Source organism: Neophocaena asiaeorientalis, unplaced genomic scaffold (genome assembly GCF_003031525.2).
Source record: "Neophocaena asiaeorientalis asiaeorientalis breed wild unplaced genomic scaffold, Neophocaena_asiaeorientalis_V1.1 scaffold124, whole genome shotgun sequence".
NCBI classification, from domain to species: domain Eukaryota; kingdom Metazoa; phylum Chordata; class Mammalia; order Artiodactyla; family Phocoenidae; genus Neophocaena; species Neophocaena asiaeorientalis.
Window position 1 is genome coordinate 2,379,708 of NW_020174135.1, and position 15,429 is coordinate 2,395,136.

The 15,429-nt window shown below is 41.9% G+C and overlaps 1 protein-coding gene across 8 annotated transcripts in view; it reads right to left on the minus strand.

Moving 5' to 3' along the window:
• Positions 1-15,414, minus strand: part of ZNF236 (zinc finger protein 236) — a 105,145-nt gene extending 89,731 nt beyond the window's left edge. For 3 of the 8 annotated variants that reach the window (XM_024754809.1, XM_024754808.1, XM_024754804.1), the window contains exons 1-3: positions 14,039-15,210; positions 2,270-2,412; positions 665-829 (exon numbers count right to left, since the gene is read on the minus strand). In XM_024754809.1, the coding sequence (XP_024610577.1) occupies positions 665-829; positions 2,270-2,296 (192 nt within the window). In that variant the 5' untranslated portion in view covers positions 2,297-2,412; positions 14,039-15,210. Of the gene's footprint in view, positions 1-664; positions 830-2,269; positions 2,413-4,959; positions 4,981-14,038; positions 15,213-15,275 lie in introns of those variants that run through there. The other 5 variants (XM_024754805.1, XM_024754812.1, XM_024754807.1 and 2 more) reach the window with 5 other exon arrangements.
• Between the last annotated feature and the right edge of the window lie 15 nt (positions 15,415-15,429).

Sequence of the window (15,429 nt, forward strand, 5' to 3'; positions counted from 1 at the left end):
TTATCTGTAATTATCCCTGGGTGACTGCTTTTTACATTTGCATTTCCCTAGTTTTCTACGGTAACAATGGGGAGTAATACTTTAAGCAACAGCCGTGTATACGTCACAGTGAGCCCGCCCGTCCCAAGAGCAGGCAGGCCTCTCTGGTGCACACCAGCGGCACGTCCCTGTCATCCTTTACTCTGTCCCAAGACTAGGCCTGTGGACCTTTCAGGACTATTCACTGTGGTGCATAAAGTGCTTTGGGTCATCATGAATTTCCTCTCTTCTCCCAAATTCCCATGTGTCAGGGGATCCAGGAGCCAAGCAAGGAGATTCTACCATCTTCAGAGGCAGAAACTTGACTTTCGGCCACTCAGAATCCTAAAAAAGTAAATTTTTATTAAGAAAAAAAGAGTGCGGGGCACCTCTGCCAGCCACTGTGGACATACTTCGATTCCCCCAATATACTACACACCAAAATGTCTCTACCCCAAGATGCTGACATGACCCCGAAATAAACACTTTACCAGTGACCTGGAGACTAGCCAAGGCAAATTTAATGATAACTGACTCCTTGAAACCTACACCGAAGGCTTTTTAAGACTAGTTTAACCCTAACGTCCTCCTAAGGATCAGACGCATTTCAAAAATCCATGAACAAAGTATAGGCTGAAATAATTACCTCCTCCTTTTCATGCAGCATAACATGCGCTTTGAGACTAGCCACTCTGGAGAATTTCTTGTTACACACGGGACAGGTAGGATCCTCCCCATTGTGGGTACATTTGTGAAGTGTCAAGTTGAACTCAACATTAAAGGTTTGGGGGCACTGGTCACATCGATGTGGCTAGGTGGAGAAAAAAGTCGAGAAGCACTGAAACACAATCTTTCCACAATGAATGTCATTCAAATATTAACAAGCACCATAATCCACAGACAAGTGTTCTAAGGAACTTCTGAAGTCCTTCTGGACCTGAAGTCAATAAATCCAAAACAGACACAGTAGAGCTCCTTACAGTATTTCTCAAAGGAGTGTAAGGAGACACCACATCTATGTAGAAAGTATTTCTAATAAGAAATGCTGCATATAAACGTATCAGAATGTAGCCACTACGAAAATAAAAGTGAGACACTTCAACTCATTGGGTGGGATTTTTTTCCCTTCTTTTATGACAACTCCACTGCTGTAAACAAAATCACTTCAAGTAAACTAAGTAATTGTGAAAACTTTCACTAGATTTTAACAGAGTTGCTTATCCTCATCTAAAATATCCCCCAAATGGAAGGTATTCTGCCACTTACTAGTAGAAAGATAAAGTAATCACTGGTATTTCTCTTGTAAATATCAAGACCCTAATGGGTCAGTCTCTTCAGATTTTTCAGCTTGGGAGAGTAACGCCAGCGGGTACTGGTGTCGGTACCACGTTATCATAGTTACAGCAGCATCATTCATGCCGAAAGTAAGGCTGGAGTTGGTCGGATCCCGTCCTCCAGAAAAGAGATCCCTGGTGTTTTTCTGGTCTCAGATGGCTCACTAGCTTACATCCTCCTAACCTAGAGAAAAGTCGGCAATCACTCTCTTCACTGTAGTTTTAACTGCCACTTTCCAACTCTCAGGCAGCTCGTTCCATTAGCACACTAACACACCTGACATACCCCACAAGGGGCACACTTGCAAGAGAGTTCAAATCCCTATTCAAGAGAGCGCTGCTCCCTGCGGAAATAAGATCTAAAACATCTCAAGTACCTTCTTAAAATGCAAGACCACTTAAAGGTAACACTGCCTGCTGGAGAAAAACACACCAAGATAAGGGAAATTGGGGCTTCCCTGGTGGCGCAGTGGTTGAGAGTCCGCCTGCCGATGCAGGGGACACGGGTTCGTGCCCCGGTCCGGGAGGATCCCACATGCCGCGGAGCGGCTGGGCCCGTGAGCCGTGGCCGCTGAGCCTGCGCGTCCGGAGCCTGTGCTCCGCAACGGGAGAGGCCACAGCAGTGAGAAAAAAGATAAGGGAAATTGAAACTACTGAAGAAAGTCATATTTTAAGATTATTTCTTTGTCCACTCATAAATAACTTCATTGGATTCACCAGACTAGCTCTCACTTTCTTTCATTATCTAATGATGGGTAGAAATACAACTACACCTAAAAACAAAACAGCAAAATATTTATCTACATAATATGGAATGTTCCACAATTTAGGAATAAGAAAAATGTTTACATGTTGATCTTCACAATTCCTCCAGTTTCAACGCTCACATTTCTGACATCCCTTTTTAAAATACATACCTTGTCATTTCGCTCGTGATCCCTCATGTGGCGTTGAAACTGGGACTCTTTTGGAAAAGATAGCAGACAGATTTCACATTTATGGAAGCTCGGAACTTGACAGGCATAATTAGTGTTCTCCGCATTCAATGTTAAAACTCCATCTATAAAATTGCATAAGTATAAACAATAAATACCAGTTGTTATTCTCAGCATATAAATGAAACTAAATTATTTGGTTATTGTTTCGAAACCAAATTATATCAGATTTATGAGAGATTTCAGATGAAATGAATGGCACCTTAAATTTTTTTAGTGGACATGTTTTTAAGTTAGAAATGAGAAATGCTGAGAGGACTGAGACATGGGACTACAGGATTCTAACATCTGTTAACAGGACTGTCAGAAACCTGAAACTAAACCCCTGAGGCTTAGTACCCACTCAACGACACACAGAAGCCACCGTGCTTCTTAACCTTGCCTGCCTGCTCAATGCCGTTTCTCAGTCACAACAAATCACAGAGGCGCTTCTCCTCCAAGTCACTTTGGGCATTCATCAATAACCCGGTTTCTTGAATCACTCAGTAAACAAAACTCTAGGAGGAATATAGAAGCTGATGCACTCGTTCAATCTACCTCTGAACACTGCTGCGAAGCAAGATAAAGCCAGAAAAGCAAAACCTTTTGTTCTCTCACACGCTTATGGTTTTAGGAAGGTAAAGAGTTGCAGTGCTTTGAACAATCCTCAGGTTTTACAGTGTGCTCGCTAGTGTACAGTGTGCTTACATTTAGGTAAATGGCTATAAACTCAAAAGTATTTCCAAACAAGAACAAATATGCAATAATCACAAAAATTTTCCAAGAACTTCATAAAATAAAGATTCCTAAATGTCTTCAATTCTTGAAAATAATACTCCAAGTCTTATAATTTCGGCACAAATATACAATCCATATTAACTAGACAAAGACAGAAATATGTCACGTACAACTCTTTGTATCCAACTTGACCCCAAAATATTAGAAATTTGGAAGTAGGGTGAGGGGCTAATTTTAAGACTCAATAAAGCTCAGGAATGTCTTCTATTTCTCAAACGTCCACGTGGTGAACACAGCATTCCAGCATTTTCTCTAGACCTTTACATGCCTGTTCTGAGCAAATGGCCTGCAGTCCCCTGTTTGGCCAACAGTCCTCCTGGTCTACAGCAGAATCTGCTTAAAAGCAAGAGCTGTGAAATTCCAACGATGGGAGGTGGGGTGAAACCATGCTGGAGACAGAGCAGAAGGGGATGGAGAAAGCCGACAAGAGCTCCAAAAAATCCTCCTGGCAGGTCCTCCAGTAAAGTGATTCCAGTTTTGAGAAACACTGATGTAATTCAAAAGACTGTAACTTCATTCAGAAACAAAGTGGATCTACTAAGGGAAATATACATAATTTTTATTCTATTTATTCTTAACTCTATCCACATTCAAAGCCCATACATTCAGAATCTCTACACCAAACTAATAACAAAATGTTGTATGACTCCCCAGGCCCAAATAAAATGATTGCTGGGACCACATTAATTGATACATTATTCCCTTTTGAAAAGTCTGTACTATGGGAAGAAACACTGAAGGCACAAGTAAGATATCTGTTGACAGCTGTGTTTTAAGAACTCAGTAGTGTTTTAGCCTAAAGCCTGAATACAATAAGAGCCCCTCAACTTAATTTCTAAAACGCAAAATTAAAATGCTATTTCAGGATGGAGAATGAAACAATTTTCATAGCCTCTATGTTGAAACTACTTAATATGTTATCTAAAAATGAGAATTAATTTGATTTCATTAACTGCAATTGATAGATAAACCCCTGAGATAAAAAACTGTACATTTAAAACTAAAAAATGATGTCATTTTGCTTATGAATTAAGACTTTTCTAGAAAATAGTTTTATCCTAAGCAGCAAGACTTCGCTCTTTAACAAAGCTCCAAATGTAATAAAATGACTTTTTCAGTAGGTCCCTTCCCGCTGTTGATAACATAATATTAATTTGGTCCAAAGACAAACTTAAAACAATTCAAATTACAGTGTAAATGGGAAGGAAAAAAACAAAACATGTTTTAGTTTCCACGTTGAGTCTAATTTTAAAGTCCACAGCATCTCTAGACTTTCACTTTGCTTCGCGTCTGTTTCTCTCGGCACTGAGAGAGCAAAGCCTTTCTCCAGGACTGGGGGGTGCTAACCCCACACTTGGCTTTCTTTCTGCTCAGAGTTGGCCCTTTATTGGGAGAGTCCTAGGCCTCAAAACAACCCCAATTAGGCACCAGCTCTTCAAGTTCATTCACATGTCTGGTCCCCAGAGTACTTGTTCAGAAAGAGGTCTATGAAATTCACGTATCCTTAGGATGGGCTTCAGGAGATCCACCAACTCCAAGAAAACTACACACCAACATACACGCGTGTGCACGTGTCCACTGTTGGGGGTGAGCGGTCTCTGCAGCCACAGGGCCCCCGGATTTCTAAGGGGCTAGGGACCTAGGTTAAGGTGTGATCAATTCACTTCAGTCCTCCTGAGTATGGCTGCATTTTTAAGAGGCAGCTAGAACTTCACATGAGACGTTGGGCCGCACGTATTCCTACTGCTCCCCCAGACAGAATGGGAATAAGCACAGAGCCACCTGCATTTGGCAGTGCTCAAATCTAAGAGCTCATCCAGAACAGTACTTCTCACCTATGTGCTTCTGCCCTCTGAGAGGACCGGGGAGGAGTCATCATGAGATCTCACTGGTGCAAGGAAGCCTCCGGAGGCAGGGCCCCAGGCAGGACCCAGACTGTCCCCATACACACGGCCCCTCACACACACGTCGCCGCACACACAGACAGGCCCACCGCTCTCCTCAGCTGCTCACCCTTCCCGCCACCAAGAACTCCACTTCACTATCAAAATTAAACAAAAACCGGGTTACGAAGATCAGAAATTGAGCACCTTTGCTTCCCTGAGAAACACTTGAAGACCAGTTTCAAAATCAGTTTAACTCTTTACACAGGGATTCTAAACAGTACATAATAATGGCTGTGTCCCTACCACCCCACAATGATACAGCCTATCACGGGGTTGTGCAGATTAAACAAGACGACGCTTCCTGGTGCCATGGGGACAAAAGCTCATCAACCGTCTCGGAGCACGGCCACCTCTTTAATGCTCGTCCTTGCTACTCAATACCCTACCCATCACTCCAGACCACGCTCTCCCATGGTAACTACCCACAGGCAGGCCTGGCATGTAACGGCGGGGACAAGATGAGCTGGCTTTCCAACTGCTCTCCCCAGAACGGGCCCAGCACATCAGACCAGCCAGCTTATCTGCACGGCGAAGGTCATCCACATCCCCAATTGGAAGAACCTAGGTGGATCTCTTCCACGCAAAATACCTACGATGTGACACCAAGTTCCAGCAAAACCTACTGCATTTATAGCATTCAGGGATTTAACTCAAATTCGCATCTCTCGACTGAAACTCTTAAGCACTGTGCATTTAAGATCTCAGCTACCCATAAATCCTGATGAGGCATTTTCAATTTCTAAAGTAACTAAACCCCAAACTTTTAACCTGTTTTTATTTCGTTTTGAATAAAAATCTTTCCAAAATAGAGTTGCTCTTCCCATCCTCTGCTCTCAACAGGCACTAGCCTCACTTCCCTCTTTCCATCATTCCCTACATTCCTCCAAGAACCCAGCTCTTTAACCATCAACAACCTACTCTCACTCTGTCACCCTCTGACACCACAGTGCTCTCTGAAGTCACCAAGCAGGCGTCTGGGAAGTCTGACAGTCACCCCCCTACTTCAAATCGGTACCACCTTGCCTAATCGCCACCATTCTTTCCCCTCATTTCTACTTTTTTAAAAATTCCTTTCTACTTTCTTTTCTCCCATTTTCTACTGCTCCTCCCACGTTTGTCAGCATTCAGGTTTTAGCATAGCTGAGCTTTTTAGGTAAAACTCTGAAGTGAAATGGGCAAAACTAAAATCTAGGCTGTGAGATATCAGGACAGGGGTTAGTCTTACGAGGGTACTGATGGACGGAGCATCATGGGGGTTTCTAGGGTGCTGGTAATGCCCCATTTCTTAACCTAAGAAATTATATAAATAATTATATGAATTATTAATACAACCCATATAATCTGGGTGCTGAATATATGAGAAAGTTCTTGCTCTGAAAATTCACTGAACTGAACATAATTTCTATTCTTCTCTGTATGTTATATATCAATAGAAGGTTTACGCCAAAGTAAAGTGCTATAATATGCAACTTTCCTTTTCATTCCTGTTTTTTCTTCCAGATTGGGGTCAACTAACTAGGGTCTAGCCTTTCTGGTAAGCAGAGTTTCATGGAACTCAGCCACGCTCACTGGTTTACGTATTACTGTGGCAGTTTTGGGGCTGCGACAGCAATTCAAAGTTACAGCAGAGACCTTAACACCCACAAAGTCTAAAACATTTACCATCTGGCGCTACAGAAGAAGCCTGCTACCCCTGCCCCAGAGGGTAAACCGGCGTTCCATACCGGCCAGCCAGCATTACTGCAATCCCTGCAATGTCTGACCCTCCAAGCTCCGTGGCACCCCAGGGACATCCCAGAGTGATAAAGGCATAAAGGGCTGACATATACCATGCTTTACCTTCTACAATAAATAACCTTAACATTTACTTAGGCATAATCTCCTTAAAACTAAGACTTTTGTCTTAGTCATGGGATAGAAAGACTGGACATTGCCCTAAATAATAATTTCCAGAAAATTAATACAATAAAGGCAGCTATCTCTGTATTTCACCATTCTGCCCGATACCTATGTACCTCACTCCACGTCTTCTTACCTCACCCGCTAAAGGCTTTCTGCCAAGCATTTTCAATAAATGCAACAATGAGCATCAGGGCCTTGGTTTGCTACACAATGATTAGCAACTACGTATTTCCTAAAAACGTGCAGAGATAGTGTTTTCTAAGTGTGACACGCGTACCACCAGCAGTCTGTGAGGTGATTTTAGGCAGCACAAGAACTCACAATTTTACTGGCTATGTATTTATTTTAAAGTGTCTTAGTATAAAGTACACTTGAAATTTAGTACGAGGTACTAGCACATGGATAGACATACAGACCAACTGAATAGAACTGAGAGTCCAGAAACAAACCCATACTTCCATCGCGAACTGATTTTTCAACAAGGGGGCCAAGACCACTCACTGAAGAACAGTCTCTTCAACGAATGGTTCTTGGACAAACGGATATCCACATGCAAAAGAAGGAAGGTGGATCAGAGACATCCACCTCACTCCATACCACACACAAAAAATAGCTCAAAATGGATCAAAGACATCAGTTTAAGAACTAAAGCTATAAAACTCTCAGAAGACGACAAAAGGAAAAAGCTTAATGACTGTGGAGGCGTGATGGTTTCTTAAATATGACACCAAAGAAAAAGTAGATAAATTGGACTTCATCAAAATTTAAAACCTTTGTGCATCAAAGGATGCTATCAAGAAAGTAAAAAGACAAGCTACAGAATGGGATAAAATATTTGTAAGTCATATATCTGATAAGGGCCTAGTAGCCAGAATATATAAAGAATTCTTACAAAAGGCACAAAAAACAAACAACCCAATTAAAAAATGAACAAAGGATTTGAATAGACATTTCTCCAAAGATATACAAGTGGCCAACAAGTACATGAAAAGATGCTCAGTGTCATTAATCATTATGGAACTGACAAGCTGATTCTAAAATCTGGATGAGGGACTTCCCAGGTGGTCCAGTGGGTAAGACTCCACGCTCCCAACGCAGGGGGCCCTTGCTCGACTGCTGCTCCGGGAACTAGATCCTACATGCATGCTGCAACTAAGAGTTCACATGCCACAACTAAGAAGCCCACATGCTGCAATTAAAGATGCCGCATGCCGCAGCTAAGACCCGGCACAGCCTAAATGAATAAATATTTTTTAAAACCTCTCAAATCATATTTTAAAAAATTTAAAAAATAAAATCTAGATGAAACTGAGAAGTACCAAAAATTATCAGGATAACCATGAAAATGAAAACCAAAGTAGAGGACTTACATTTACACTACTAGATACCAAAACTTGGACTAAAAGTAATTAAGACAATAAGAAATTGAATAGGCAGAAACCAGAAAACAATGGAAGAGAACTGAATGCAAAAACAATTCTTCACCTCCACAGTCACCTGATTTACAACAAAGGTGATACTACAGTACAACAAAGGATGATCTTTCCAATAAATAGTGCAGATTAGTTAGACATCCACATGTTAAAAGTCTCGACCTTTCCACCATAAACAAAAATCAATTTCGGTTGGTGTTATCAATCTAAAGGTGAGAAGTAAAACAATAAAGCTTCTAGATGAAAATGTCTTCATGATTATAATTGTCAAAAATTACTTAAACAGGTCCCAAAAGTACTACGCATAAAGGAAAGGACTGATAAATTGGACAACATTAAAGTTAAAAACTTCTTTCATGAAAAGATTATCCTTGAAAGAGTGAACATGAAAGTACAAAGAACTCATGTGCAGTATACATAAAGAACTCCTATGGATCAATAATAAAAATACATGTTAACTCTTCACCAAAAATATATAGATGACAAGCATATGAAAAGATGCTCAAGATCATAAGTCATAAGGGAAATGCAAACTAAAACAATGAGATACCCAATAACACACACCTATTAGAAGGGCTAAAAGTCCAAAATAATAATACCAAATGCTGACAAGGACGCAGAACAACAGGAACTCCCATTCATTGCTTGTGAGAACACAAAATGGTGCAGCCGCTGTGGAGAGGTTTGGCAATTTCTCACAAAGCTGTTTATAGTCTCACCGTCTGATCTAGCAATCATACTCCTTGGCATTTACTCAAATGAGCTAAAATCTCATGCCCTCACAAAAACCTGCACACGAATGTATACACCAACTGTATTCAAAATTACCAAAAAACTGGAAGCAACCAAGATGTCCTTCAAAATGTAAACAAATATACTGTGGTACATGCATATAATGAATATTATTCAGCAATAAAAAGAAAGGAGCTACATCAAGCCATCAAGAGACACGGAGACATGTAAAATGCACACTGCTTAGTAAAACGCAGTCTGAAAAGGCTACATACTATATGATTCCAACTGTATGCCGTTCTGGAGCAGGCAAAGCTATGAAGACAGTGAATCCTAACGTAAGCTATAGACTTCGTTTATAATAATGAATCAAAATTGGTTCATTCGCTAGAACAAGACATTAATAACGGGAGGCTGTGAGGAGAAAAATAAGGAGTACAGTATACAGGAACGCCAAACTATCGGCTGAACTCTGAGCAAGCCTAAAAACTGCTCTAAAAAGTTTACTAACTAAAGACAAACAAACATCCGACTCAGTAGAAAAATGGGAAAAGACTTAAGAGCTTCACGAAAGAGAACAAATGCTTAATAAACATAAAACCCTTATTAGCACAGAACTGCAAATTAAAAATCAAAATGAGATAACACTACACATACCAGGAGGGCTAAAATATTAAAAGGACAGACAATGCCAAGTGCAAAGAGAGTGAGAAGGCAAAGACTACAGAGCAAATGGAAGGTTAATCCCCTACTGGTGGGAGAGAACTGGCACAATCACTCACCACTGCCCACCATGACCCGGAAATGCATAAAGGTTCCTAGCAGCACTTATTTGTAATAACCCAAAACTGGAAACAACCCAAATATCTATAGTAGAAAGGATAAATTAAATGATAGTATGTTCATACAACAGAATACTATATACCTATGAAAAACGAACAGATTTCTGCTATATAATAAGGAGGATAATCTCATAAAAACAAATATTGAATGAATGAAGCAAGAAAGAAAAGGGTACATACTATGAACCCAATTTAGTTCAAAAACAGTTAAACCTAATCTACGGTATCAAAAGAGGACAGTGGGGGTCAGCAGGTAATAGAGAGAACAAGGGGAACTTTTAAGGTACTGCTAATGTTCTGGTTACATATGAAAATTCATGAAGCTTTTCACTTAAAATCTACGCACTTTTCTACATAGATGTTCTATTCAATTAAATTAGTCACCTAAATACAATAATAAAAGAGTTTCAAAAAACACATTTCTGGCTTCTCCTGAAAAAAAATCATTAGCTGTGGCAATAATTAAATGGAGCAAAGTAGGAGCTGGCCCCTGTGGAAAAAATAGGAACTCCAATTCTCCGAAACCCCAGAGCCAGCTATCAACTGCTATCACCTACTACCTTTAACTGCCTCGCTAGTTTGCATTAGTGTCTGACCTACAGACAACTGAGGTTTTGAATTCAGTTAAAGAATTGAGGTATTAAGAGAGCACAGTCTGTTCCTGCAGGTTATTAGATTACATACATTCTTCATTTTAACCCAGAAAAGCAACAGGTCTCACGTTTGCTGAGAGAAATGCTAGAGGAAGGCACCTCGGAGCCCCAGCTCCCTCCCTCCCTCCTTCCCAGCAGAGTGGCCTCAGCCTGGACCACACAGTGGAATCTCCTGTGAGCTTTAAAAGCCGTGATGCCCGGGTCCCACCATAGGCTCAGATGTCACTGGATGAGGCCCGGTCATCGAGAGCTTTAAAAGCTCCCCACATGACTCCATAATGCGCTCCAAGGGTGAACACCACCACTGGAGGTCTTGCTGCGATATTTCACGTGAGAGAATTCTAAAACAAAAAAGAAGTTTGAAAAATATTGCTAATTCCTTGAGCACTGTCTTTGCGTATGGAGACAACGTAAAAACGCTGATACACATTAAGCATTTTAGAACTGCTGAATTGACTCTATCTAATGAAGAATTAGGTTTACTATGGTTTTCCCAGGCTAGGTTTGTGTCAAAGACCAAGATTCTGAACCCATGTTAACTCACTACTTGATTCCAGGATCCTAAAATCTTTAGATTTTGTGTCTTATCTAATCACACTTTCTTCAAAATACTAAATACTCCAAGTTTCTGTCTACCTAAAAAGTTCGATTATGGAGAGTACAGGTTGCTCCTTTCTGAAGAAATCTTTTCATCCTTCAATACCTGATATTGATAGAAAGTAATTATTTTAAGCAGAATCTATCTCCCCTTAACTGTTACCCACCAATGACACCTAGTTTTGCCAGGGAAGCAGAGTCCCCTTAAAGCCTCAGAGCACTTCCCCTACTGCCCTGTAAGAAGTTCAAGCTCTACTTCTGTTAGCTATGCTAGCTGTCTCCGCCCCTTGAAGGAAGAGTACAGAGTTACTGAATTCATCGGAGAAAATCTAAAATGGCCTGAATTGGTAATCTGAGCAAGAACGGAATTGTTTATTCCTTTGGCTCAAGGTCTGCCTGCCTCAGCTCTCTGGAAATGAAGTATTAACAAATATCCCTTCAACAGAAAACAGAAACTTAGCAGGAGACCAACTAAAGGTTCAAGCTAGGCAGAAAAGGTTTGCACCATTCTACTGGAAAAACAGAAGCCATACAAGATCCCAAAATGTAGTTTCCATCCAGATCACATTACGGCTTATTAGGAGTAAACTAAAATAACAATGATAAAAAAAAAACCCTATCTCACTCATCTTTATATTCCCAGGACAGTGCCAGGCATAAAGGCGAGTGCTCAACAAACACTCCCCCATCAATTTATGTAACAGATGAGGCTTACTTCTTTACTTATGTCCTAAAGGTAATTATTACTTTAAGACACGTTTTTATGCTACTGACAAGGGATTAATCTCCAAAATATACAAACAGCTCATACAGATTAATATCAAAAAAACATACAACGTAATCAAAAAATGGTCAGAAGACCTAAATAGACATTTCTCCAAAGAAGACATAGAGATAGCCAACAGGCACGTGAAAAGATGCTCAATATCGCTAACGATTAGAGAAACGCAAATCGAAACTACAATGAGGTATCACCTCACACCAGTCAGAACGGCCATCATCAAGAAGTCTACAAATAACAAATGCTGGAGAGGGTGTGGAGAAAAGGGAACGCTCCTACACTGTTGGTGGGAATGTAAATTGATACAGCCACTATGGAAAACAGTATGGACGTTCCTTAGAAAATTAAAAACAGAGTTGCTATATGATCCTGCAATCCCACTTCCGGGCATGTATCCGGAGAAACTCTAATTTGAAAAGATACATTCACCCCAATGTTCAGAGCAGTTCTAGTCACAATAGCCAGGACATGGAAGCAACCTAAATGTCCATCAACAGAGGAATGGATAAAGATGTGATACATATATACAATGGAATATTACTCAGCCACAAAAAAAAGAATGAAAGAATGCCACCTGCAGCAACGTGGATGGACCAAGAGAGTATCACACTAAGTGAAGTAAGTTAGAGAAAGACAAATACCACATGACATAATTTATATGTAGAATCTAAAAATAAAAAAGTGATACAAATGAGCTCATTTACAAAACAGAAATAGACTCACATACATAGAAAACAAACTTATGGTTACCAAAGGGGATTGGGGGGGAGGGGGAGGGAGAAACTAGAAGTTTAACATATTCACACTACTATATATAAAACAGATAAACAACAAGGACCTACTGTATAGCAGTAGGGAATAGGGAACTCCACTCGATACCTTATAATAACCTATAATGGAAAAGAATCTGGAAAAGAATATATGTATATGTATAACGATCACTTTGCTAAGTTGCATTTTAAAAAAAAGGGAAATGTTTTTGAGCAGACCTCCTCCTCCTCATTTCTGGAGGTTTCAGTTTTGACATCATTTTCCTTGGGAAGCCTAGACCACCAGTGACTGTTATCTGCTGCCATAAACAGTGTTCCTGCCGTCAGAGGACACACACCGTCCTGAGACCCAAGGCAGAGACCTCGTCTCTCTTCTTAAACTCTGCACCCTCAGCCCCTAGCACAGTGCCCACCTACGACAAGAAGTGCTTCGAAATGCTTGCTGAATAAATGAATTAACCCACATGTAGGGCTTTATAGTTATGAGGGCAGAGCAATGCAATGGACCCTTTGGACTCAAAGGCAGATTCAAATCCAACTCTGACACTTACTAGCTGAGTAGACCTTCCATATCACTTAACCTCTCTGAGCCTCAATTCCCCTATAAAAATATAGGGGAAATATAGGTGTTGTGTAAAAATCCCCACCTCCTACCTTCCATGTTTTTCTTAGAATAAAATTCATAATGAGTGACACAGAAAAACAAGCAAAATAATTTCAGATTATGAGAAACATTAAAATCATAATTAAAATCGTAAACTGTTAGAGCAACAGTCCCCAAACCTTTTGGTTTCAGAACCCCTCGATATTCTTAAACATCACGGAGGACCCCAAAGACCTTAACTTTCTACAGGTTATACCTATTGACAGCTGCCCTACTAGAAATTAAAACTGAGCAACTTTCCAAACGCTTATTCACTGAAAAATAAATCTAGTCCATGTTAACATAAATACACATTTTTGTGTAAAACATACTCTCCGAAAACATAGTAAGAGGAGTTTTCACTTTTGTACATCTTCTCAAGGTCTCCTGTAACAGAAGACAGGTGGATGCTCATATCTGCTTCTGCTTTCTCTGTTGCAATACGTTGTTTTGAGTGAAATACATGACTATAGCGCTGCCTCACAGGGTTGGGTGTCGCCACCATGGCTCCTGCTGAAGAGTCAGCAGTTTCACCCGTAATGGCCTGTGTATTAGTGCAATTGTTAACCAAGTGAAAAAGCCCAACGGACTTAGTATCACTACAAGAATATTTACCTTGCAGATGCCTGAAACTGTCTCCAGAACTCCCAGGGGTCCATGAACCAACTCTGAGAACCACTGTGGTAGAGAATGACTGGTCTAAGGCAGGGAAAGCAACTTTCAGAAAGGTCTGAGGAAGGAGGCCTCTCTCGGGAAGCTGAAGCCCAGAATGAGCAAGGGGTGGCTTCTCAGAATAGGGAGCAGCAAAGGCCCTGAGGCAGAAACAAACGTGGCCTCGTCCAGGAACAAAGGACTGAGGGCAAGCAAAGAGAAAGGAGAGTCAGACGCAGGCCAGATCAGGCAGGGTCCTGCAAGGAGTGGGACTGTAAGTTAAAGGGATGAAGGATCCTCTGCATACTTCTAATCAGGGTGTGGCCACCTTATTTACATTTGAAAGAGATGCCTCAGACTGACAGGTGATGGAGACCAGCAGAGACCAGTCAGAAGGCTCCCACAGAGGCCCGCCTCGCAGTCACACTGGAGAGGGAGGGAGTAGGGCCGACTGAAAACACGCCTCTGAGGGCGAAGCTACAAAATTATGAAACGCCTTGGGGAGTAAGGGAAAGAATTATTTTTCAGTTTGGGGCCTGAAAAAGCAGGTGAACGTTGATGCCATTTGGTCAGACGGGAAAGACTGGGGGAAGAAGAGGTCGCAGCGGTATTCCAATGTAAAGTTCACATTCTTTCTCTACCCTAAGCCTTTTCCAAGTGACTAAGAACTGCGGGACACTGCACTTTACGTTATTTTGTTGCATAAATCATATTAACGAAAAAAAAATTAACACTGACCAAAATAAGGCCCGATCAGGGAGCGAGGCCTTTAAGACCTCCTTCCAGACACCATCAGCCACTAACGAGAACTCTAGCAGCCACTAGCCAACTACAAACGTGCACACCTGGACTGTTCTCCAGCGACACCTCTCCCGCGGAAACTCGCGGGCGCTGCAGCCCGGTTCCCATGCCCGTGAACTTCAGCAACTGCAGTAAGAGCACTGACAACGCCCCTAATCTTACACCTAGTCTCTCCTCCTCTCTTCCCAAACGCCGCAGCGGCAAAATGGAACGGACGCAACGGCCTTCCTTCCCAGACACCACCTCTTTCTCTTCCGAAATCCGGAGCGCCCGCCCGCCTGGGTCCCGAGCCTCAGGGGAGGCTGACGCTGGGCCACCGAGCCCGGGCCCGGAAGACGGTGCACCTGGACACGAGCCCCGCACGGTCTCGGCCCACGTGTCACCGCGGGGGGACCCGAACCTCTTTCTCTTCCGAAATCCGGAGCGCCCGCCCGCCTGGGTCCCGAGCCTCAGGGGAGGCTGACGCTGGGCCACCGAGCCCGGGCCCGGAAGACGGTGCACCTGGACACGAGCCCCGCACGGTCTCGGCCCACGTGTCACCGCGGGGGGACCCG